We start from the raw sequence: 23,338 nt of genomic DNA on the forward strand, positions 1-23,338 counted from the left end.
CACAGGCCCTGCAGTCGCTGTCCCTGGCGGACTCCAGGCTGCGCTCGCGAGGCACGGTGCTGGTCAACGCTCTGGGCAGCAACACCTGCCTCCGCAAGGTGGACCTGAGCGGTAACAACATGGAGGACATCGGGGCCAAGATGCTGAGCAAAGCCCTGCAGATTAACACCACTCTCAGGCAAGAGATGAGAACGTGAGAGAGAGAGAGAGAGAGAGGGAGAGAGAGAGAGAGAGAGAGAGAGAGGGAGGGAGGGAGGGAGAAGTGGAAGGCAGAACCTAAAACAGACAAAGTCTATTAATAGTATTTAAAGGGTGGAAAGTATAATGGAGAATGTGTGAAAGACAGGGAGGTTGAGAGATGGAGTAAGGAGAGCAGGGGAAGAGAGGGATTTGGGAGGAGAGGAAGGAGAGAGAGATGCAGGAAGATGAAATTGAGGGGGAAAAAGAGAGAGAGACATTTTTCTGTTAAATGGTTTGTGGTGAGGTCATTGTGGTGGTGTAACGTAAGTTGTAGCGTGTCATCTCACACCGCCTTGGTGTGTGTGTGTGTGTGTGTGTGTGTGTGTGTGTGTGTGTGTGTGTGTGTGTCTCTCACAGGAGTGTAACGTGGGACCGGAACAACACCACCGCCACAGGATTCATGGACGTGGCCCGTGCACTGGAGCAGTGAGTTGAAATACAACTACTGCTTGAATACACACACACACACACACACTCTCTCACACACACACACATACACACACACACACACACACACACACACACACACACACACACACACACACTCACACATGCGCACACACATACTCATTCACTCACACATGAACACGGAGACACACACTCACACACCCACACGCATGCACATGGTGTCATTCACACATTACTCACACCTACACTAATGTGCGTTCAGTCACACACACGTATGCACATGTGCTCTCTCTCTCTCTGTCTTTCACACACACACAAACATACACACACACTGAGTCAGAAACACCTTAACTGTCCTAGCTTTTCATCATTTGCAAAAAAATAAAAAATGAATCTGAATATTAACAAGAACTTGTGATTTTGGTTGAGAGGTCCAAACCAAGGCATGGCATTTTAACTTCATTTCAGTAACATTCCAGTATGGAGGAAATGACCATATAAGTATGGTGGTGAAAGTTCTCTGAATTTTGTGAAATCAGATGACCCATCTAAAATGAGTGTTCTTATGTCTGCGTCGCATGAAATGAAGACTAGAACACACAAAAACAAAAACATATTAAAAGTACAATTTAAAAAAACCTAAAATGTTCATATAGATAATGGGTCCGATGTCTGTGATTTGTATTTGTCATTCATTTGTTTTCTAGTATACTGTATGTGGAGATGAAGTGGGGTTTAAAGAGAAAACTTGCTAGGAATCACCTCTACAAAATCTGTCATGTGGAAAAAATCATCACCAAAAATTCCTGGGGGGACTGCCTTACACACTTCTCACTTCTTTCTTTCTAATGATGTTCTCTAGATGAGGACAGACAGGAGTATGAGGAGCGGTGCACTAATGATTCTCATCTCGTCATGTCAGCCTGTCACACGTGACCTATTCATGTGTCACCCTTTCAAGAGGGCCGCCATGGAAATAAGGCCTAGGGCTTTCATTGTTTTCATCCCAGACATTTTTAATCGTACATGAGGGCTAAATTAATGCATGTACTTAAATGTGTCTAATATTATCAATCAATCAGATACTTTATCAGACACTCACTCAATACACTTTTCATGTCATGCACGTCACCAGCACACGTTCTGCTTGCATTCTAGCCGAGAGAGGGAGAAGAATTCTTGTTCATTTCAAAAGGAGAGTCACGCTTATTTGTTGGACTGCAGTGCTAGTTATTTTTATAATGAGACATGTTGTTGGTCAAATGGGATTTCTGTTAGCAAGCGGCACACTCCCCACAGGGCACACGCACCAGGAGGCTAGAAATTCTAGCATTAAACCAATTTTTATTAAAGCATAGCAAGCTAACGTATAAGATAGGACAAGCTCGCTCTGGAGCTGGACTTAATGTGGTTGCACTATCTCTCCCCCTCAGCAGCCCAACATCCATCATAAGCTCTTATTTGTGAATGTGTGATTTCTGAATGGCTGCTATTGTGTAGTGGATACAGAGCCATGTCAGAGGAGGAGGAGGATGGGGAGGAGGAGGAGGCGGAAATATGTGTCCCTCTCATGGAACTGTCTGTTCTCTCTTCCCTTCTCTCTCTCTCTTCCTCCCTCTCTCTCTTCCTGTTTGTGTGTCGTCTGTATTCCCTTTTCTCTCTCTCTCTCTCTCTCTCTTGCTCTCTTCCTGAGTGTGTGTGTGTGTCTATGGGTGTGTGTTTTTGAGAGTCTGTGTGTCTTCCTTTCCATCTTATTTCCCTTTCTCCTGTTCTTCTCTCTCTCTCTCTCTCTCTCAGTAACTTCACCTTGCAGTATATGCCCCTCCCTCTCAGCGACATCACACAGGCCTACCGAAGTGCACCTGAGAAGATGGAGCAGGCACTCACCAAGGTAGCTCCGCCACCACTCTCACAACAACAACAACAACAACAAACAACACCACATCCGGCACCGCTGTCCACATCCATAACCAGGGCCCCCATGTTAAAGCCATCTCCCTCACACACCCCGAGCCTGTCAAGGTATTTGCCAAGCTCTTATTAATTCTGAGCAGGCCGGCTGTCAGACATCTCTGGAGACGGCCAGTTGAAGGGTCCTGTTTACTCGGATGATTGAAGTTTGATGTTGTTTGGATTGTGTACATGAGGCGTGTGACCCACAGGCCTAGTTTATTGAAGACCGTTGCTATTTGTTTAGGGGTGGCGGTGAACGTGTGGAGGTATGGTTGGCATGGTTGCATCAATAAGTCTAGACAAGCCGCTCTGAACGCAGTCATCAGAGAAAGTGGGCTTTTGTCAGATATTTATTGACGGATTAAAAACGTGTGTATTGACTTGGCCTTGGGATATGCTGCTCTCCTTTAAATGGTCATACACACACACACACACACACAGATAGACAGACAGATACACAGACACACACACACACACATTCACACACACACACACACACACACACACACACACACAATAACTGCTCCCTTGTAAGGTAGATCCAGGCTTGATCTGGATGCTTATGATGTAGGTCAGGGCATCACTCCAAAACGTACGCTCAGAGATGAAATGAGCCAGCCTGGTATAACCAGACCCAAATCCACTCTGTAAACAGGGCATGGCCACGCTCCATTTGGGGATTGTTTCCAGTTGTTGCCTCCTAATGGACGTAGACTTCGGGCTAATTTTGGAACCATTGGACCAGCCTTTAACTAATCTGCATTGCTCCGGCTTCAATTCAGTTTGCTAGCGCTGCTACTACTGTTTGCTAGCGTTGCTACTACTGTTTGCTAGCGCTGCTACTACTGTTTGCTAGCGCTGCTAATACTGTTTGCTAGCGTTGCTACTACTGTTTGCTAGCGTTGCTACTACTGTTTGCTAGCGTTGCTACTACTGTTTGCTAGCGTTGCTGTTTGCTAGCGTTGCTACTACTGTTTGCTAGCGTTGCTACTACTGTTTGCTAGCGCTGCTACTACTGTTTGCTAGCGCTGCTACTACTGTTTGCTAGCGTTGCTACTACTGTTTGCTAGCATTGCTACTACTGTTTGCTAGCGTTGCTACTACTGTTTGCTAGCGTTGCTACTACTGTTTGCTAGCGCTGCTACTACTGTTTTCTAGCGTTGCTACTACTGTTTGCTAGCGTTGCTGTCACTACCCGGTCCTAGTCACTACCCGATCCTAGTTGCGCATGCTCAGACACAAACGGTTTACGGCATAAGGCTCATCATCAACATATGGGGCTTGTCTTAACGCATAATGTGGGTTTATTTAACGTAATATTTAATAATGTTGTAACTACATTTCAAACAAACACTTCACCTCAATGTCATTGCACTGGTCACCGATTGGTGGGCCTGCATTCATTTCATCCTGCGAGAAGCAATTCCAGACTACAATCCCAGGGAAAACTGAGCTGGGAGTAATAGAGTGGACCGAGGCAGGCTAGGAATGAGCCACAACATGCTTCACACATCCAGTAAAACCCCTCGGCGTGCCCACAGGCTATGCTTACAGCAGGCCCCCTCCACCGTTGCTTGTCCTTGGTCAGTGTGACATTTTATAGACGTCCTGTCAAAATAGACGTTCTCCCAAAGGGCAGGGCTCATGAAGGTACAGCATTTTCATAAGGTCACCAGCAGCTATGGGGCACAGCCTTTCATGCTATAAATCTCACTGGTCACAATAAATCATATGATAGAATTACTTGTGTTCCCTTTAGCCCATTATAAATGGCTACATCTATCTAAGACTAAACTAGTAGAAAGAAACACGGCTCACCTTGATGTTTCTCCAGGGCCCATTGTTCCTCCTCTTTCTTTAATAAGAATGAAACAGAAAAGTCTCTAAATGCCAGATGATCTCATGTCGTGTTTGACTCTGTAGGGTTTGAACTATAAAAATTAGAGAAGCGTTTTTCAGGGTGGACTGCTGTAGTCATGATGTAATATCTTCATTTCGATAAGGCAGACAAATAGTGTGTCCCTCCCCACAGGCCTGCAGTAAACACAACTAAAGCATCCCTTTGTTTCTGCTGCGGTAGGGTTTCCAGCTGAGTCTATCGTAATGAAGTGCCTATTAAGAGAATCACAGACTACTCTGCAACACTTAATTGCTGCAGATAATTAGGTAGTGCAGTGAGTAGACTTTGTATTTCACACGCGAGACCTGGAGTAGGTGAGGATCCCTAGTGAGGCTCTCTGCTTGCAGAATGTGTTACACGTTGGAGATGTGTGTGTGTGTATTGTACGCTTTCCAAAATGTGTTATACGTTGGAGATGTGTGTGTGTGTATTGTACGCTTTCCAAAATGTGTTATACGTTGGAGATGTGTGTGTGTGTATTGTACGCTTTCCACAATGTGTTATACGTTGGAGATGTGTGTGTGTGTATTGTACGCTTTCCAAAATGTGTTACACGTTGAAGATTGTGTGTGTATGTGTATTGTACTCTTTCCAAAATGTGTTACACGTTGGAGATGTGTGTGTGTATTGTACGCTTTCCAAAATGTGTTATACGTTGAAGATTGTGTGTGTGTATTGTACTCTTTCCAAAATGTGTTACATGTTGAAGATTGTGTGTGTGTGTGTTGTACGCTTTCTGTACCTTGCCTGCTGATGAAAGGGTTTTGCTGCTAATGGGTATAGAGCAGCTGGAGTCCACTGTTAGCCGATTTCAAACTGGGCCATTGATATGCAACGATGGGATTCTAGCTCAAGGCTGTCAGTAGCCTGCTGTATATTGATATGGACATGTCCTCAAGGTTATCTGCCCAGGTCTGGAACTGAGTTAATGGTGCCATTGCTATTACAGACACGCCACGCCACGTCACGTCTAGGTCTTTAGTTGATATTGTGAGGAGATTCCCATTGCTGAAGAATTGTGTTGTCCAAACAATGTGGTTTGGCTTCAGAGGAAGCTGTTATCCCCAAGCTCACTTGTTTCATGGTAATTGTCTCTTAATTGTGGTGATTTCTGATGTGCTCAGATCCAGAGGGCCCTCCTGAGGAACAACCAAACTCAGCGCTTCTCCCAGAGACAGGCTCTGCGTCTGCACCAGGGCATCGTCACCAGCACAGCTGAACAGGTGAGAGGAAGAGAGAGAGAGAGAGAGAGAGAGAGAGAGAGAGAATGACAGGGAGAGAGAGGAATGGAGAGAGAGTTGTTGCTGATGTTGATGCATATATCTGCTTAGTTTGGCTTTCTATGACGGATGAAGCATCAGTCTGTCTGCATCAGCCTGCCCGGTCGTGTCTGTGTGTGTTTGCACGTGTGCATGCATGGATGTGCATGAACCGCTGACAGTCTCATCTCTCATCCACTCCAAGGATGGAGTGCGTTTGCGTGTCTCTCTGACAGTCCTTTGTCTCCTAGGTGATGGAGCGTCTGTGTGCACGTGTCCAGCAGCAAGTGTGTGCGCTGAAAGGCATCGCAGAGGCGGAGGAGCTGCAGGCTGCCAAACAGGTGCTGAAGGAGGCCAGGAACTCACGGGCGGTGAGTGGCCTCATGAGTGTGTGCGAATACACACACACACACACACGCACACACACACACACAGGCGGTGAGTGGCCTCATGAGAGTGTGTGCAAATACATGGAGGGCTTCGCAGGTGTGTCATTGTGTTTCAGTACAGTTGTGAGTGGGGGGGGGGGGGGGGGGGGGGTGATATCAGGTTTTTGGCTCACTGCTGTGTAAGGTGAGCTGGGTGAGCTGGAGGCACTATTTTTTTTTTTTTTAAATCTACAATTACAGTAAATGACGTGTGAAGCATCTCTGACTAAACTTTGCTCAAACTTTTTTTAAATATCTTTGTTGGAAGCAGTATATAACTCTTGTTTACCTTTCCTGTACACAAATGAAGTACATGAAGTGTGATGTTTTATTGTGGCCTGGCAGACACTTGGCATTTAGGCCTTTATGATGTGGAGAGAGTGTGTTTGTATGCACTGTGTGTGACTGTCGTTGTTTGACTCCTGTTTCGCGTATCTTTCTCCCCATGCCCCACAGCTGTACCCGTCCCTGTGTGAGCTGGCCCATGTGCTGTCCGTGGATGGACCGGTCAGACAGAGGCTGGACTCACTGGCTGGAGAGCTGGCCAAAGCTGCCGACAAGGAGCTCCAGGTAGAGACCCACACAATGATCCTAACACTGTTATAGTAGAGTTTATAATTATAATTATATCAGTTAATTCAGTTATTTTCAGAATGAAACAATAATAAATTAAATCACCTCTTTCTAATCTTTCTTTTTAATTAATAGCTGTAAGGAATTGCAGCCAATTGTAACCGTAATGTGTGTTTTTTTTTTATTTTACGGATTTCTTTTTCTCGTCCCCTGATTGGCTGCTGCTAGGTGATCGTGGACTCCATGGTGTCTCTCTGTCGGGAGCTGTGTCCCCTCTCCTCGGCCGCGGCGGAGCGCCTGAGTCCCCCGCTCTCCTCCGTCTCCGAGCGCGTCTCCATCCCTCGCTCGGCCATCCGCACCGCGCTGATGGAGCGGGCGGCGCAAGACATCCACAGAGCGCTCGAGTGAGAAAAAGAAAAAGAAAAACATGCCGATAAACGAGTGAAACTTTCACACCCTGCACACCCTACCCTTGCACACCCTGCCTGCATCCTCCTGCATACTCCATCTTGTGTCTCTGCTGTGTGTCTCTTGTGCTCTTAGGGAGGTGAAACATTAGCACCCCTGCCTGCATCCTCCATCTTGTGTCTCTGCTGTGTGTCTCTTGTGCTCTTAGGGAGGTGAAACTGTCGGTGGTGTCCTATCTAACCAACTCCATTGTGGATCAGATACTGCAGGAGCTCTACTCCACACATAAAGCCCTGGTAAGCAACTATCTCGACATGCAGCAGTTTGAGCCCCGGTTTTTTAGCTACATTTCTGTGGTGCTAAAAAGGAACTGTGAAATATCTAAGCAATATAACACGACTGAGAGTGGCAAAGGATATTCACACTCAGGGAAAGCCTCTTGTCCAATCAGAAATGAATAGACAGTTAGAGCGGACCTAGTCTGTTCTGTATCACTAATACTGTGTCATGCCCTGGGGTGCACATCACCACGTGTCCAAAAAATGTAGGTCAATATGATACATGAGATGATTATGTTGGAATATTTAAATATGCTGTGGATTCAGATATATACTGGATTAAGATACTGTGATTTAGTGCGAGGACAAAATATACTGATACTAGAGGTTGTGGACTTTTCCCCCCAGCCAAACGCATAGTCAGGCTGATGGTGTGTGTGTGTGTGTGTGTGTGTGTGTGTGTGTGTGTGTGTGTGTGTGTGTGTGTGTGTGTGTGTGTGTGTGTGTGTGTGTGTGTGTGTGTGTGTGTGTGTGTGTGTGTGTGTGTGTGTGTGTGTGTGTGTGTGTGTGTGTGTGTGTGTGTGTGCATCTCTCTGCCTGCTGTCCCAGGCTCGGCAGGTGTCCCAGCTGAAGCGCTGGGAGGGCATGTGTGATGGAGGGACGGGCCGGAGATCACACCGCCACAGAGACTCACTGGAGATCACTGATGAAGAGCTCGGCACAAGTATAGTAAGCGTGTGTGTGTGTGTGTGTGTGTGTGTGTGTGTGTGTGTGTGAGTGTGTGTGTGTGTGTGTGTAGATGTGTATGAGAGAGGGAGAGAGAGGTTGAGCTTGTGACAGTCTTCTCATTCATCTCCCCCCTGCTTTCTAGGACACCATTGCCATTAAGAAGCGGAGCTCCAGAACGCGGCGCATTCGACCCGTGTCCACCAGGCTGAGTGAGTGCTCTCTGTCCTCCATCTCTCTTTCCTCTCTCTCTTCCTCCACCTCTCTTTTCTCTCTCTCACACCCATGCAGACCATCCCTGTCTTCTTTCCCTTGCAGTGGCGCTCCTTGTTTCTGACTTCTCCTCCCTCTCCGGGAGGTCCATTAGTGTTAGTGTCCTGCTGTGAGTGTTTACGAGACCTCCAACTCCCTCTCTTCTCTCTCTCCTCTCCTTCATCAGCGCTTTCCACCTCTTTTCTCCCTCTTTTTCTCTCCCTCTGTTTTCTCTCCCTCTGTTTTTCTCTCCTCTCTCTCTCTCCCTCTCTCTCTCCTATCTCTCTCCCTCTCTCCTCTCTCTCTCACTCCCCCTCTCTGTCTCTTTCTCTCATCTCTTTCACTCTCCTCTCTCCTCTCTCTTGCTCCCTCTCTATCTCTTCTCTTTCTTCTCTCTCTCCATCTATCTTCATCTCTCTTTTTTCTCTCTCTCTCCATCTACCAGTCTCTGTCTTTCTCTCCCCCCCACCCCCCCCCCCCCCCTCTCTCTGTGCAGTCAGTGAGAGATTTACTGAATTAACACAGCATGATTTAGGAGCCGTTATTGATTTATTTGTATTTGTTGCTGCTGCTGCTGCTGCTGCTGCTCCTGTGGTGGTTGCATAGTGCTGGCCATGTAAAGAAGGCTGGTAGACTGCAGTCCTCAAGCTTGCAGCTCCTCACACAACATTCCTCTGCTGCTTTCTCTCATGTCGCGGTGTCTCCGTCTGAATAAAGTATGCTTCCAAAATACATGCTGTTTGAATCGAGTACATGTATGTCAGCGTTATGTTACGTAGTCGAAACCACGTTATCTTCTTTTTTTTTCTTTTTCGCAGGTCTGAATGACGACTCCAGTTCTTCCCCTCCCCCCTCCGCCCCTCCTCTCTCCTCGCCCCTCTCCCGCTCGGCCTCCTGGGAAGGCCTGTCCGAGCTGCCCACACTGGGCACACCCCTGCAGCACGTGACACGGGTCAGGCCCAAACCCCCACGCAAGCACCGCGGTGGACACACACTCTCTGACACAGTAAGACATACACACACACACACACACCCCACCGACACACTCTACAGAGAACACCACTTTTCTACTGTGTTATGTTCCGGCCGGCTCGTGACCGAAACAATTACATTGGAGGCAGAAGTCAATGGTTTTCTACTAAATGACGCGTATTTATCATTTATCATGATCCAATGATCCAACACCAAGAGCAGTAAGTCAGCCATAATAGATGATGGCGCCTGGGTAACGCAGAACCACATAGTTCATGTCGTAAAAAAGTCACATGATCAACATCTTGAATTTATTCATGATGTCTGCATATCCTCGCTTGCTCGTCTATTATACGTTTGTCTTGATAGTCTTTTGTCCAATTGTATTTTTGCCACTTATTTTGGTACAAAAAAATGTAATAAAAAAAAACTTTTTAGCAGAGCATTCCAGATCATTGTCCAGCGGCAGCCTGAGTAGGAGCTACAGATTGAAAGGATCAGCCCAAAATCACTCTAATCGGACTCCTCTTGATAAACAGCAACATTAAATAATGAATCTGATGTCCTGATATCCTTTAATATTCATCACTACGCCTACCGCCTTTTTCATGAATCGATAATCAGATAATCTGCGGATGATTATCGATCTATATCAGCATTCTATTCGTATAGAAATAAATAGGCGTCTTTGCTACAACAAACCCTTAATTATCTACGCTGTGAAGGCTCACTAATTTCCGGTGTCTTCTTAGGAAGTACCACTAGATGGAGCCGTATTAGCCTGCCTGTTTGTGAACGAGCAGAGGAGATGTCAGGTTGGATTGTTTCATCATACAAAGCTAATCATTTCAGTACATCATGAAAGTAGACACATTGAACGAAGATAAAATTGTTTATTCATACATATTTCCACGTGTTGGATTTTGGTCTTTCTGATTGCGTTATGTTCCTAAAATGAGCTATACTGAAAATAAAGATGACTGCTGGACGAGAATCTTGAAGGTATCTGTTGATTACAGATAGAATACACCTACGTGCAGAATAACTCTGAAAGTTACTAAGTATGCTAGATAGATTTGAAAGTCTTCTTGAGCCATCAGGCGTAGATGTTGTTGAAGTTATCCATGCGTCTTCTCGAGATGTCTCCACCCCAGCCAACTTGAGTGGTCATACATCACAACACGTTAATACATACTCACCACAAGTGTGAGTGACAGGGTAGCCTACCTTAAACTCCAGTGTCATTTCTTCTCATGTGTTTGGGGAAAGGGGGCTCCCCGCCACGTTAAGTGGTGGCACACCTCTCCAAAGGTTGTTTCTTTTGCCCATTCCCCAAAACTCTCCAGTGCGTTCATCAACATTAACTTAGTATAAAAGATGCATCCAATTGAAAGGTTGCCTAATTCTAATACATCAACGCCTCAATAACATTGAGAAAATAGCATGCTGATCAATACACGATATACCAATCTTTTATTCCATTCCTATTCATCAGCCAATCACGGAGCCCAGTGCATTGGTGCTTACATGTAGATATATCAGCTCATGAATAATGGATATTAGCAGACGGATCTCACTGCCACTACAAAGATAAGGATGTGTTCATTTTAAATGGCATAAATTTAAGGAGATTCGAGCTCCTGATATCACTGTCTTACATTACTGATGGTCCCACATGCAGGTCTTGACGGATAAGATGTACAAGAGTAGCTATCTTCAGTTTTAGGAGTTTAAATTAATGTGATTTTACTTTTTCAATCTTTGAAGTCAGGAGTCATCAGTCGATGTTTTATTCAGTGTATGTGTATTTCTTGATGTGCTTTTATGCAACTGTATGTATGCTTGTAGTTGTGTATCTGTGTGTTTCTCTTTGTGTGTGTGTGTGTGTGTGTGTGTGTGTGTGTGTATGTGTGTGAGTGTATGTGTGTGAGAGAGTGAGTAAGTTAGTGTGTGTGTGTGTGTGTGTGTGTGTGTGTGTGTGTGTGTGTGTGAGATGCAAAGATGATGACACCACCATGACATCACTGGGACTCTTGCCCCCGCCAGAGTCATAAAATGTGTGTGATTAAAACCGGCAAGAAATGTGTGTGTGTGTGTGTGTGTGTGAGTAAAACTGCAAAAAAATAACTGGAAACTCTCCTCCCCTCTCCGTTTCTGTCTCATGCATAATTCCCTCCTCTTCCCCTCCCCGCCTCCCTCCTCTTCCTCACTGCTCCGCCCGGCAGCAACTGCCAGAGCCCTGCTCCAATTTCCAAAATGATTTGGAATGGGTCCAAGCTAATCTTTACAAAGTGAGTTAAGCCACAAGGCCATCCATTACTCTCCGTTTGCTCGGAACATGTTCAGACCAAACATCCTTGCATACTCAATATTCAAACCTCAACCAGATGGACATACAGTGCGTTACGTCTGAAAATGTTTGAAAATGTACAGATGCACCCTAAAGCTATTGATTTTGCCTAAGGCAGAAGGTTACTGTATGTCATACCAAGTATATGTTGGCCAACATATACTCTAGTTAAGTCCAGAGAGAGAAACTGTGCCTAAAATTGTGCCTTCTGTTTGTGCGGGGCGAGTAATGTTGACATTTGTCTTCCGTTCTGTCCCTCTCTTGCTCCCTCGCTCCTTCTCTCTCTCTCTCTCTCTCTCTCTTGCTCCTTCACTCTCTCTCTTTCTCTCTATCTCTCTCTATCTCTCTCTCTCTCTCTCTGTTTGTCTGTCTGTCTGTGCAGCACTGCAATGAAAACGGGGCAGTCACGCCGCTGGATGATGGGCTGCCTGATTTTTACACCAAGAGAGTTCTGCCTGACAGGTACAAACAGAGATCATAGAAAAGACAGACACCACAGTGCACACACACACACACACACACACACACACACACAAACACACACACAACTAGGCCATGACAAAACGCTACATCTGGCATAGTAGATGCTTTTAGTGTTGTTTCTTTTTTTTCCCGTTAAGCATATTTCCTAATGAATACCCTTTGAATGCAACATCATATGCCAACCAGAGCCGTAGCCTAGCAACCAGCATGTCTCTCAGAGATGTTATTAAGCTGTTGCCAAGCAGCAGCTGCAGGAAATCATGGGGGGGAAGTCAGACTTTTGCAAAACTACAGGTACCCCTCTGGCTCAAAAAGATCAGGTGTAACTCTCTACATGATGTACTATCGTATGTGTTTCGACTGATTTGACTGATTTGACTGTCTTATCTTGAAACCACTATTACACGTTGATACATACTGTAACATCTTCACTGCGTCAACATCTTTCTCTCTATTTTTTCTCTCTCCTTCAGTCAGCTCTCCTCCCTCCACAAAGCCCACTCTCTGCGGAGAAAGAAGAGGCGCAACATGCTCTCCATCTTCGGTTTCCGTAGGAACCGCAACTCGACTCTCTCTAACAAAGAGCCGGACTCAGGTGGTGGGTCCTGCAGTGAAGAGTGCCGAACAGTTGCCACGGCACCCACAGGGTCAGTTAAAGACTTACTCGCTCGTGGGGTTGGACCTGGCAGATTTCACTGCTGATAGGATTAGACAAGCACCCACTGCGTCTTTCACATAGTGTGGCATCTGGTTATTACAATTCATTAGCGGAGTTCAGTGCAGTTCAGGCAATCAGCCAGGTATACATTTTGAAGTCAAATCTAACAGTTCAAATAGGAAACGGATGTGGCAACAAAGAAAAACATGCTTTCTTTCTCTTTCTCTCAGTTTTTTCGTTAGCAAACATTTATTTTGTGGTTGTATTATAACATGATAACTACTCTTGGGCTTGCGGATCAGGGTATATGCAGTTGGGCGCCCAGACATTTTGTTGATAATAATAGCTTCTCACAGCACAGACTAAAGTCATCTCAGTGTGTCAGTTTGTTACTAACTCCAATGGCAGTTGACTGTAAGGCAGCCTGCGGCGTGAAAAGTGTCTTACTAGGCTGACCTTCGGGTTCGTTTCTCCTGACCTTCCTCCCTTATGTAACTGTCATATGTTCCAGAGCCGCTGGGCTGTGCACAGTACACACTTCATACTTCATCAACACTCACTGTCATCCTGCATTAAGCAGTCACACCAACCTGACGTTTTTTTTTCTCTCTCCCCATCTCCTCATCCCAGCAGAACCGCCCAGGAAAACGTTTACACTCTCCTCCAGCCCCCTAGATTGCCAGGCCGGGCCGGCTCCCCGGGGGAAGGGTCCGATGGAACTGTGGAAGAGGAGAGAGTGGAGGAGTACACCGGTGTCATGGAAGTGAGGTCTATACAGGGCCTGCCACTTCCCAGCATAGGAGAGAACAAGCAACTTTATTCTACCAGACAGGTACAGTTTATATGCGAGCGTACTATTATTGTACTTGCAAAGGTGCACCTGTCATCCGAGGTGTCAATCAGTCTTTGCCTATTTTCTGCCGTTGCCGGTTCATCTGCAGTTTACTGAGTGAGATGTGGCTAAATGGCATTGCCAGAGTAAATTGGATCATGTCATGTTTGGAGGAAAATTATTTACTTTATGGAGTTTTTAATTTTTTTGTCAGGTGCTTCTTTGTCAGGTGCCTAATAGACTACCTGTTATGTCTCAGTTACACAGACCGTCAATGTCCTCCTAGTGTGTCAGCTGTGAGACTGATTAGACGCGGCAGAGCAGCTCACACAGGGTTTTTAGGCTATACCACCTCTCCTTCCTCTCACCACAGAGACCGGAGCCTGAGCCTGAGCCTGACTACGAGAGACCGGCAGCGTCAGAGAGACCAGCAGCATCAGAGAGACCGGCAGCATCAGAGAGACCGGCAGATAGAGTGGACCGACAGACCCTGTCCACGTCAGACAGACACTTGCTCAGACACGTAGACAGACAGCCTACAGAGAGAGACGCAGACAGGCCGACGCTAAGGACGACGGACAGAGAGGTGGAGAGACTGACGCTGAGACAGCTGGACAGACAGCCTACAGAGAGAGACGCAGACAGGCCGACGCCAAGGAACACAGACAGAGAAGTAGACAGACTGACACTGAGACAGCTGGACAGACAGCCTACAGAGAGAGACGCAGACAGGCCGACGCCAAGGAACACAGACAGAGAGGTAGACAGACTGACACTGAGACAGCTGGACAGACAGCCAGATAGAGACGCAGACAGGCCGACGCCAAGGAACACAGACAGAGAGGTGGACAGACTGACACTGAGACAGCTGGACAGGAAGGCGGAGAAGCAGTGGGCGGACGGCAGACAGGTGGAGAGACAGTGGCCCGAGGACAGAGCAGCTGAACGCGTGTGGACGGACCTCAGACCCGCGGACAGACAGGCGGACAGAGGCTGGACCGACCTGCGGGCGGCAGAAAGACAGTGGGTGGAGCCAAAGCAGACAGACAGGCACTGGTCCGACGGCAGGCAGACAGACAGGGTGCCAGACAGACACGCCCAGAGTCCGCGTACTCCCACGGACAGGCCTCTACCGCCGTACCCCACCGGAGACAGAACGCCCTCGCCGAACACTCAGGCAGACAGACAGGCAGCCGCAGACATGCACGCAGACAGACACCCACGCGCAGACATGCAGGTGGACAGGTGGCACCACTCGGATGCGCAGATCGACAGGAGGATTTATGCTGAGTTGCCGGTGGACAGACAGGGGGCCACAGACATGCACTCAGAGAGATACGCACAGTCTGACATGCAGGTGGAGAGGTGGCACCACCCGGACGCACAGATAGACAGGCGAATATACACAGAAGTGCTGTCAGATAGACAGACAGCTGTAGAGACACACATGGATAGATGCCTGCCTTCAGATCTGCAGACAGACAGGCGGATATATGCAGAAGTGCAAGCAGACAGACAGACGCAAGCAGACTTGCAGGCAGACAGGTGGCTCAACCCAGACGCGCAGACAGACAGGCAGATTTACGCCGAAATCCAGGGGCAAGTAGACGGTCAGACAGACAGATGGCATCCGTCAGACGCGCAGGCAGACAGGCGGATATACACAGAGGAGCAGGCAGACAGACAGGCTTGCGCAGACGGGCAGGTGGACAGGTACGCCGCGGCCTCCGACCTCCAGACGGCGGCCCACGCCGAGCAGCGGCCTGAGGTGTGGCTGATGGAGGAGCGCTGCCGGATGGGGATAGCGCTCTCTCCTGGCCAGTCCCTGCCCTGCGGCCCCAAACCAGACCCCCCTCCACTCAGCACCAAGCCCAATCTGGCCAAGCTCAGACCGCGACACTTGCCTGACAGCTCCGGTAGAGTTCCCTTCTCTCTAAATACCACTGTGTGATTGGAGGTTTACTGTGTTGACATTGTCTATGTCTATGGTTAATTGCCTCTTATGTAATATTGCTCAAAACTTAGTAAGCAAATCAATGCATGCAATACAGCATTGTGATTTCGCATTGACATCATCAGCTGCTGTGACATTCATTATCATCATGCAGTATACTATAACGTTTTTTTAAGTTATGGCGTCTCTATAGAAAATAAATATTCTGTCTTTTTGTAAAGGTACCGAGGAGGTGGTGGATCAAGAGAAAGATGCCGGAAGGCTGGAAAAGAAAGAGAGAGATGGAGGCGAGGAGAGAACGAGAGAAACAGACGGGCATCCACCCCCTGTGCCTGCAAAGGTCCGCCGCATGTGATGTGTGGTGATGTTGTGGTGTTCATTTGCTGGTTGAAGCTTGTTCGAGTCACTCAGCTATGTTCCCTGTGTATACTTCAGCCTAAGCCAGGTTATGTGACATCACCACAAGATCCAACCAATGACAGAAAGATCCCACCCCCAGTGCCCCCCGCCTCCAGCAAACCAGTGTTAGGATTGGCTGAGAGATCCCACACCCAAGGTATGATGGGACAGTGTTCACATCTCTTCTCAGCAGAATTGTTGCATTGTAATATTTCAGAATTATAATTAAGATGAAAAAATGTGAAATAAGAAGTGATGTATTATAAAAGGCAATGTGTAGGAAAATGATCAACGTTTATCGCCATATAAACTACAGGATTATAATGATGTTTTTTTTTTTTTTTTAAGATTTATTTTTGGGCTTTTTGTGCCTTTAATTGATAGTGCAGTGAAGGGTGGGACAGGAAATGAGAGGGAGAAGAGCTGGGGAGTGGACAGGAGAAATTACATCGGGTCGGATTCCATGGGCGTCAAGACCGAATGTGGTCGGGGCTACTGCTTGCGCCACAGTGCCCCCCTATAATGATGTTTTTGTTGCTATGGTTGCTATGTGTGTCTATGTGCATGTATTTTGATGCTGCTGTTGCTGATTGTGGTACACTAATGACAAGGGTTGGGGAGTAACTAAGTTACATGTAATGAGGTATGTGATTAAATTACAAAATAAATGTAATTGTAATCAGTTGCAGTTACTGAGAAAAACATGTAATTAAATTGCAGTTACAAATCAAAATATTGGTGATTACAAAGGCTTACATCCAAATATATATTTTTTCCGGTAAAAACAGCTTTAAAGCTTATATTTAGAATATAACCTTCATTCTGTTGCTTTGCATATTCTCACTGTCTAGACAGGCTCCATTCATTTGTTAGTATGCACTCAAATTTTGAGGGTTGTTTTTGATTAGATCTCTTGTTTGAATTTGCACTTGCTTGCCAATTAAAAAGTAATTTAAAGGAATGAAATGTAATGAGTCACATTCCTTTGATGAAATAATTAAAATAGTTACATGACTTAATACATTTTTAACAGGATAACTAGTTATAGTGTACTCTGTGTGTGTGTGTGTGTGTGTGCGATGATGTGTGTAGGTGAAGAGAGTGTGCGACCCCAGGCCCCCGTGAAGCCGCAGAGGAACCGGAAGGCTCTGTCGTGCGACACAGGTACGAACGGGGCGCCCCGTGTCTGCACACACTGTCTGTCCGCAGGGTGTTGTGTGTCTCCAGTGATCTCACACAAGTGCTGTGGTGATGTGGTGTGGCTTCAAGAGCACTGTGTCTGCTGAGCCATACCCGTTAGTGATGTTTCCGTGTGAACACCTGTTGCGGTCGCACAGTCTGAGCTGACACACACACACACACACACACACATACATACACACACACACACAGTCTGAGCTGACTGAAATATCTCTGTGAGTTCTGTGCACCTGCTTAGTGTCTCCCAATACCAGGGTCTCGGTTCGCGGAGCTGTGCACAGGATGTCTGTCTGTCAGCTTGGGTCTTATTGTGCTTGTGTGTGTGTGTGTGTGTGTGTGTGTGTGTGTGTGTGTGTGTGTGCTTGTGTGTGTGTGTGTGTGTGAGTGTATGTGCGTGCGTGTGTGTGTGTGTGTGTGTCTGTGTGTGTGTGTGTGTGTGTGTGTGTGTGTGTGTATGTGCGTGCGTGTGTGTGTTTGTATGTGTGTGTGTGTGTGTGTGTGTGTGTGTGTGTGTGTGTATGTGCGTGCGTGTGTGTGTTTGTATGTGTGTGTGTGTTTGTATGTGTGTGTGTGTGTGTGTGTGTGTGTGTGTGTGCATGTGTTATCTGTCCTCAGGGAACAACAGGGAAAGTCCTAATGACCTGGAGAAGCTCCCAAATCGCAAACCCCCTGTGAAAAAACCTAGACTCCCCCAGAACAGAAACAAATCTCTGGACTACTCTGGTATTTGTTTGCTCTTATTTGTGTTTTTATGTATGTTTATCTCTGTGTGTGGCTGTACGTGTTTGTGTGTGTATGTGTGTGTGCGTGTGTGTGTGTGTGTGTGTGTCTGTGTGTGTGTTTGTGTGTGTGGCTGTTCATGTTTGTGTGTGTGTGTGGCTGTTCATGTTTGTGTGTATGTGTGTGTGTGTGTTCTGTATGTGTGTGTGTGTGTTCTGTATGTGTTTGTGTGTGTGTGTGTGTGTGTGTTCTGTATGTGTTTGTGTGTGTGCTATGAAAGCCCATGTGCTTGTATGCTGCTTGTGTGTATGCGTGTGAGTGTTTCATGGTTCTCCTCTAACTGACTGTGTCCCATCCGCTACACTCCCTACATTCATTTAACAGATTCAAATTAATATCTATTTAAATCATTTCAGTAATCACACATGCATTCATTAAAAGACCAAAATTAATTATATTGATTGAATGACCCATTAAATACATTTTTTGTGTACAGCCCAGATAATCGTGTACAGTGTGAGAGAGTGTGAGAGAAAGCACTCATGTCTCCCTGTTGTGTGTCCTTTCCTTCAGAGAGCCTCAACGGTGCCCATGGCAACAGTGAGGCAGTGTGACCAGGATGGAATTCACCTGCCACTGACGGCTCATATGGTTGTCATGGCAACCGCGGAACAGTTTTTTTTTTTTCCTCAAATGTGGAAACATACAGAAGAGGAGGAGGAGATGAGCAAGCGACAAGGAACTCGCACAACCGACCCCCCCCCCCCCCCCCCCCCCCCCCCCCCCACTGCCAACCTATCCACACACACACACACACACATACTTACAGACACATGCAATCAGGCTTGAGAGTGTATCTCTGTCTCTCACTCCATCCCTGTCTTCATCTTTCATTTTCTCCCAGCCTCTCTTTTCTGTCACGATGTACTGTAATGTGGAATGTGATTTTTCTTTGCCCTGACGAGCACTGTGCTTCAAAAGCTAAGGGGCCAAACATAGCAGCAAGTATGAAGTATATGATAATGATAGTAATGATGATGATGATTGTATTTGTTTTGTTTTTTAATGCCATGGTTGGATGGAAGAGAGAGTTAGGTTTTTCATCATATAGTTCCTGTTCTAGATTCCGTTGCTTTTAAGAACATGTCATTGACTGCTGTGATCATTGGTTGCTTTGTTTGCTAAGTTCAGGACCTGAACTTGATTTATTGAGATAAAAGGAACTCGATTATTTCTATTTACAGTATTTCTGCTGTCATGGATTGAAATGTAATATATTTTATAGAAGAGCTGTACAAAAAAAGTAAAAAAAAATGACAAGTGAATAAAATATATACTATACACTATACTATAATTACTTGTTTTGGGGTTTTTTCACTAAACAATTGTGTATTAAGTATATTTTCTATGATTCCCTATTAGCCATGACATGCAACCTAATTTTTTGGAGTAACTCCTGGTCTTCATTCATAACTTCACCAGCAGGGGGCACTGTTGACTGATATGGGATGTAGAGGGTGCAAAAAAAGAAAAATTCTCATCTCCAGGCCTGTACTCTGTTGCTCTTTTGAAATGCATACACACACAACACACATACACGTACTGATGCTGGCTGGCAGATCCACAGGTTGTCCTTGGCAACCAAGACATGACCTTGTTTTTCTCTGAGATGTTGGTATGACTCAAATATGAGCTCTTGAAGTGAAGCCGCGGTCCTTGGCCAATTTAACCAACCACCGACGGAGCAGTAATTACCTTGAATATTTCCGCGTAGTGGACTTAGCTGTCCGAAGCTTCTTCCTCTTCAACATCTTTTTCCATAAAACAAATCATGTCGTCTCCATAGCCACCGCCGCGGGCCTGCTAAAAATTGCAAACGGGATTCAACTAGACCTATTTCACGTTGACACTTTGAAGTCAGAGCTCAGAGCAGTATGGGGTGTACCCTCCTGAGAATACAGAATTCTCTTTCAAATCTTTCAGATCAGACTCAAACGCCAGCGGAGGGGGGGTAGTATGAGTCACCACACCTGTGTAATAAACTGTGGCAGTTTGAAAGAGACAAAGCACCTTTCATATCCTCCCCCCGGTGTCGATAGCATCACCTGTCCGTGGCTTTGGCTCCAGCTCGAATGTGAGATTCGCTCCCACGGTTGGCCATCAGCCTGACTCAGCCCGGGTGAGCCGAGCTGCGTGTGATGGCGTGTGCTACTACGGCACCGTATGGGTGCTAGCCTCAGTGCCATCCTCAGTGCCATCCACAGACACTGTAGCTACGCTGGCTGAAATGGCACTTTTGTTTTCTTCTCACCTATCGTTTCAAAGCCTTCGTGCAATTCACACTACGAGGCACCAGCCAAATGTGTGTGAGGTGATGTCAGTTTGTGGTACAATTTGTGCATGTGTGTGGGTGGGTGTGGGGTGGGGTGGGGTGGGTGCACTGGCAGTATTAGGTGGCAGAAAGTGTGTGTGCATTTTTAATCAACCCTTTGGCTTTGTGTGTATGCATTCCCACCATCAAAGTGAATCTGCCATAAATGATAAAAATGGCATTCCCCAATTACTGATGTGCTGTTACTTAGCAACATGATTTCACATTGAAGGAACAACAAAGAAGTAAGAAAGAAAGAGAGAGAGAGAGAGAGAAACGAGCGCCAGAGAGACCCAGATAAACATGAGTGGGCTGCCCACAGAGGGAAATGAGAGATGCAGGCACAGTAAGGAGAGATCAGGAGCAGCTCGGAAGAGTGTCAGTGGGTACATAAGGGCCTTCATCATTACTGAAGAATGACAGAGAGATACTGACACACACACACACACACAGAGAGAGAGAGAGAGAGAGAGATAAATGGTGACAGACAAAGAGAGAGAGAGAGAGATACTGACAGACACACACACACAGAGAGAGAGAGAGAGAGAGAGAGAGAGAGAGATGGTGACAGACAAAGAGAGAGAAAGAGATGGTGACGGACTCAAACAGAACAGCATTTATAGAAACACAGCACCATTTGCAGGAGAAGGCATGTCTCAAGCAGCGTTAACAATCTTGCAGCCAAACCCTTGTAAGAAAAGACAAAGAGGTGCTAATTTGAAGGCTTAACCTCTCCCTGAACTGATCTCCAGAGCACAACATAAACTTCAAATCATATGACTAAGAATGGATCAGCTTTTTAAAAGCTGCACTGCTGAACCTTTTTACAGTTTACCTGGCATAACAACGTCAGGCCTCTATGCAGACAATAACTGACACTGTATCTGTAACTATAAGACTAACTAGCTAAGACTAACCATACCAATGCTATATTGTGTCTATCTTATATGAATACCATGGGAAATGACTGGAAAAGTGACCAGATGTACTCTGGTAGATGGTAGAAGATTGAGGGTGTTGTCACAGCATTAGAGTTTAAGGTTTTTGTAGCTGAAGAAGTTCACAATTTACATAAATCAAGCTTGGGTTTAAGAAAAAAAATCACTGTACCTGCCTCATAGAAGAACAAGTTCATCAGCATAATCAATAGTGATCATTTCATACAACGGAAACTTACTTCCAAGATGCCATAGAACATAACTCAGTGTAAGCTGAAATTCAAGTTCATTCATTGCTTATTTGTTCAAGAGGATAGTTGATGGATGTGCTGTATGGAGGAGGAGATGAGCAAGCGACAAGGAACTTGCACAAACCCCCCCCCCCACCCTCACTACCAACCTATCCACACACACACACACACACACACACACACACACACACACACACACACACACACACACACACACACACACACACACACACACACACACACACACACACTTAGTGCAAATCATACTCAGTGCTTCTTCGTATTAATGACAGGATATTAACTCCATAGATGGGACAGATTGGGAGCACACAAACTCCTGTGAGGCTAATGGAAATTACAGGTGGGTTTATTTGTCCTTCACATGACCATATACCATCAAAATGACTACAAAAACTAGTTACCTATAGAAACACACCTTAACAAACAGCATTCTGTATACTGTTGCTTTGAACTTAAAGTGTTGAGGAGGGCTATTAGCAAGGATCAAGTGTGATCAAACAAATAAAAAACAAAACAAATACAAACAATATTGAAAAATATACTTAAAAAGACTAAGAATAATATATGTCAATATATATATATGTGTGTGTGTGTGTGTAATTTAACCCTGTAAAGACTGACACATCCAATGTTAGCCAGAAAATTCAATTTTTAGTGTTAAGCGAAGTTTTCTAGCTATTGATGTATGACATTTGCAGCACTCCCTATGAACTAAACTTGGCGTGCATCCAAGGAATGTCGTTGTGATGCAGTGTGTCAAATTTCATGAACTTTGAACCTTTACATCACAAGATACTGTCTAGTGAAGTGCTAGACTTTCGCATTGAACCTTATCCACTAGGTGGCGCTACTCCACAAATAAGTTGTTATGAGCTAGGGTCATGTGCCTCCTAGAGGCCAACGTTTGCCATAACAATTGCCCCAATGAGCCTACCCTACTTCAGGGGGGGCTAACACGAAAGTACACGTCCACCTAAGGACACAAACCATATATTCCGTATCAGCCATGTGGATCTACAATTATGCTTATAAGTTATACATTTCAAGTGTATTTGTGGAGTCTAAGCAAATGATACTGTCGACCAAGAATCTGTGAAAAAGGAAAAAAAAAAATACGGAAGAAAACAAAAACGTGGACAAACACGATTTGACAGTGGCCTCAATCCAATGTCCTCAAGATAGTAATTCCCATCAGAAGGTGATTGCAGTCACTGTGTTATGATATGATGCATTTCAATTTATTATAATGATAGCTTTGGCCGGGGAAAGGTCAAGATGGAGCTATTCTGCCAGTAACTATGGCAACCAACTCCCAACACAGCAGGGCCAGCATCCTCTAGGGCAGACCCCAGTGCATGTATGGCCATTTCAACATGTCCCTTTCCCATGGCTCTGCAGAACGACAGAGGCTCTTTGCCACAGCACAGGGCTAGCATTAGGCTCCATTTCTTCACAGGCTATTTCCTGTAGAACTAGAAGGCCAATTGGAGAAATCACAGACCTCCGCCAAGGGCCAAATACCCAATGTTGCGATGTTAAAGAAAGTGAAAATGAATTGAATGGATCCGCACTGTGATTTGAATCCGCTCCAAAATGTAATATGTTCTTCTTTGGCCCACGCTACATCCCTCCCCCATGTTTAAAGAAAAACGGCCTGGTAGTTTTTGTGTTATCCTGCTGATACAGAGACCAACCCAACCGAAAGCATAACCTTCTTGGCAGGGGTAAAAATAAAAGTATAGCGTTAAGGTGAACACTGATTGC

General features: G+C 45.8%; 2 protein-coding genes across 2 annotated transcripts in view; both read left to right on the top strand.

The window, feature by feature from the left end:
* The window catches only part of LOC105895055 (capping protein, Arp2/3 and myosin-I linker protein 3-like), a 33,691-nt gene extending 19,328 nt beyond the window's left edge, over nt 1-14,363 (top strand). The window contains exons 21-35 of the mRNA XM_042708920.1: nt 6-178; nt 598-666; nt 2,446-2,539; nt 5,626-5,724; nt 6,012-6,131; nt 6,645-6,758; nt 6,990-7,165; nt 7,378-7,465; nt 8,057-8,176; nt 8,319-8,385; nt 9,244-9,431; nt 11,623-11,688; nt 12,130-12,209; nt 12,704-12,877; nt 13,522-14,363. Of these exons, the coding sequence (XP_042564854.1) occupies nt 6-178; nt 598-666; nt 2,446-2,539; nt 5,626-5,724; nt 6,012-6,131; nt 6,645-6,758; nt 6,990-7,165; nt 7,378-7,465; nt 8,057-8,176; nt 8,319-8,385; nt 9,244-9,431; nt 11,623-11,688; nt 12,130-12,209; nt 12,704-12,877; nt 13,522-13,837 (1,944 nt within the window). The 3' untranslated portion in view covers nt 13,838-14,363. The remainder of the gene's footprint in view (nt 1-5; nt 179-597; nt 667-2,445; nt 2,540-5,625; nt 5,725-6,011; nt 6,132-6,644; nt 6,759-6,989; nt 7,166-7,377; nt 7,466-8,056; nt 8,177-8,318; nt 8,386-9,243; nt 9,432-11,622; nt 11,689-12,129; nt 12,210-12,703; nt 12,878-13,521) is intronic.
* A 112-nt stretch (nt 14,364-14,475) lies between these two features.
* On the top strand, nt 14,476-18,769 carry LOC116222037 (WAS/WASL-interacting protein family member 1-like). The gene is made up of 8 exons (XM_031574409.2): nt 14,476-14,480; nt 14,627-14,630; nt 15,318-15,636; nt 15,896-16,014; nt 16,110-16,230; nt 17,166-17,237; nt 17,889-17,996; nt 18,567-18,769. The coding sequence occupies exons 3-8, from the start codon at nt 15,498-15,500 to the stop codon at nt 18,605-18,607; spliced, it is 600 nt and encodes a 199-aa protein (XP_031430269.1). The 5' UTR covers nt 14,476-14,480; nt 14,627-14,630; nt 15,318-15,497; the 3' UTR covers nt 18,608-18,769.
* Nucleotides 18,770-23,338: the final 4,569 nt, after the last annotated feature.

Source organism: Clupea harengus, chromosome 10 (genome assembly GCF_900700415.2).
Source record: "Clupea harengus chromosome 10, Ch_v2.0.2, whole genome shotgun sequence".
NCBI lineage: Eukaryota > Metazoa > Chordata > Actinopteri > Clupeiformes > Clupeidae > Clupea > Clupea harengus.

Coding starts and splice junctions, on each gene's coding strand:
- LOC116222037 (XM_031574409.2), top strand. CDS start 15,498: ATGGAGGAGCGCTGCCGGATGGGGATAGCGCTCTCTCCTGGCCAGTCC. Junction 16,015..16,109: donor CACCCCCTGTGCCTGCAAAG/GTCCGCCGCATG, acceptor TGTATACTTCAG/CCTAAGCCAGGTTATGTGAC. Junction 17,997..18,566: donor CAAATCTCTGGACTACTCTG/GTATTTGTTTGC, acceptor CCTTTCCTTCAG/AGAGCCTCAACGGTGCCCAT.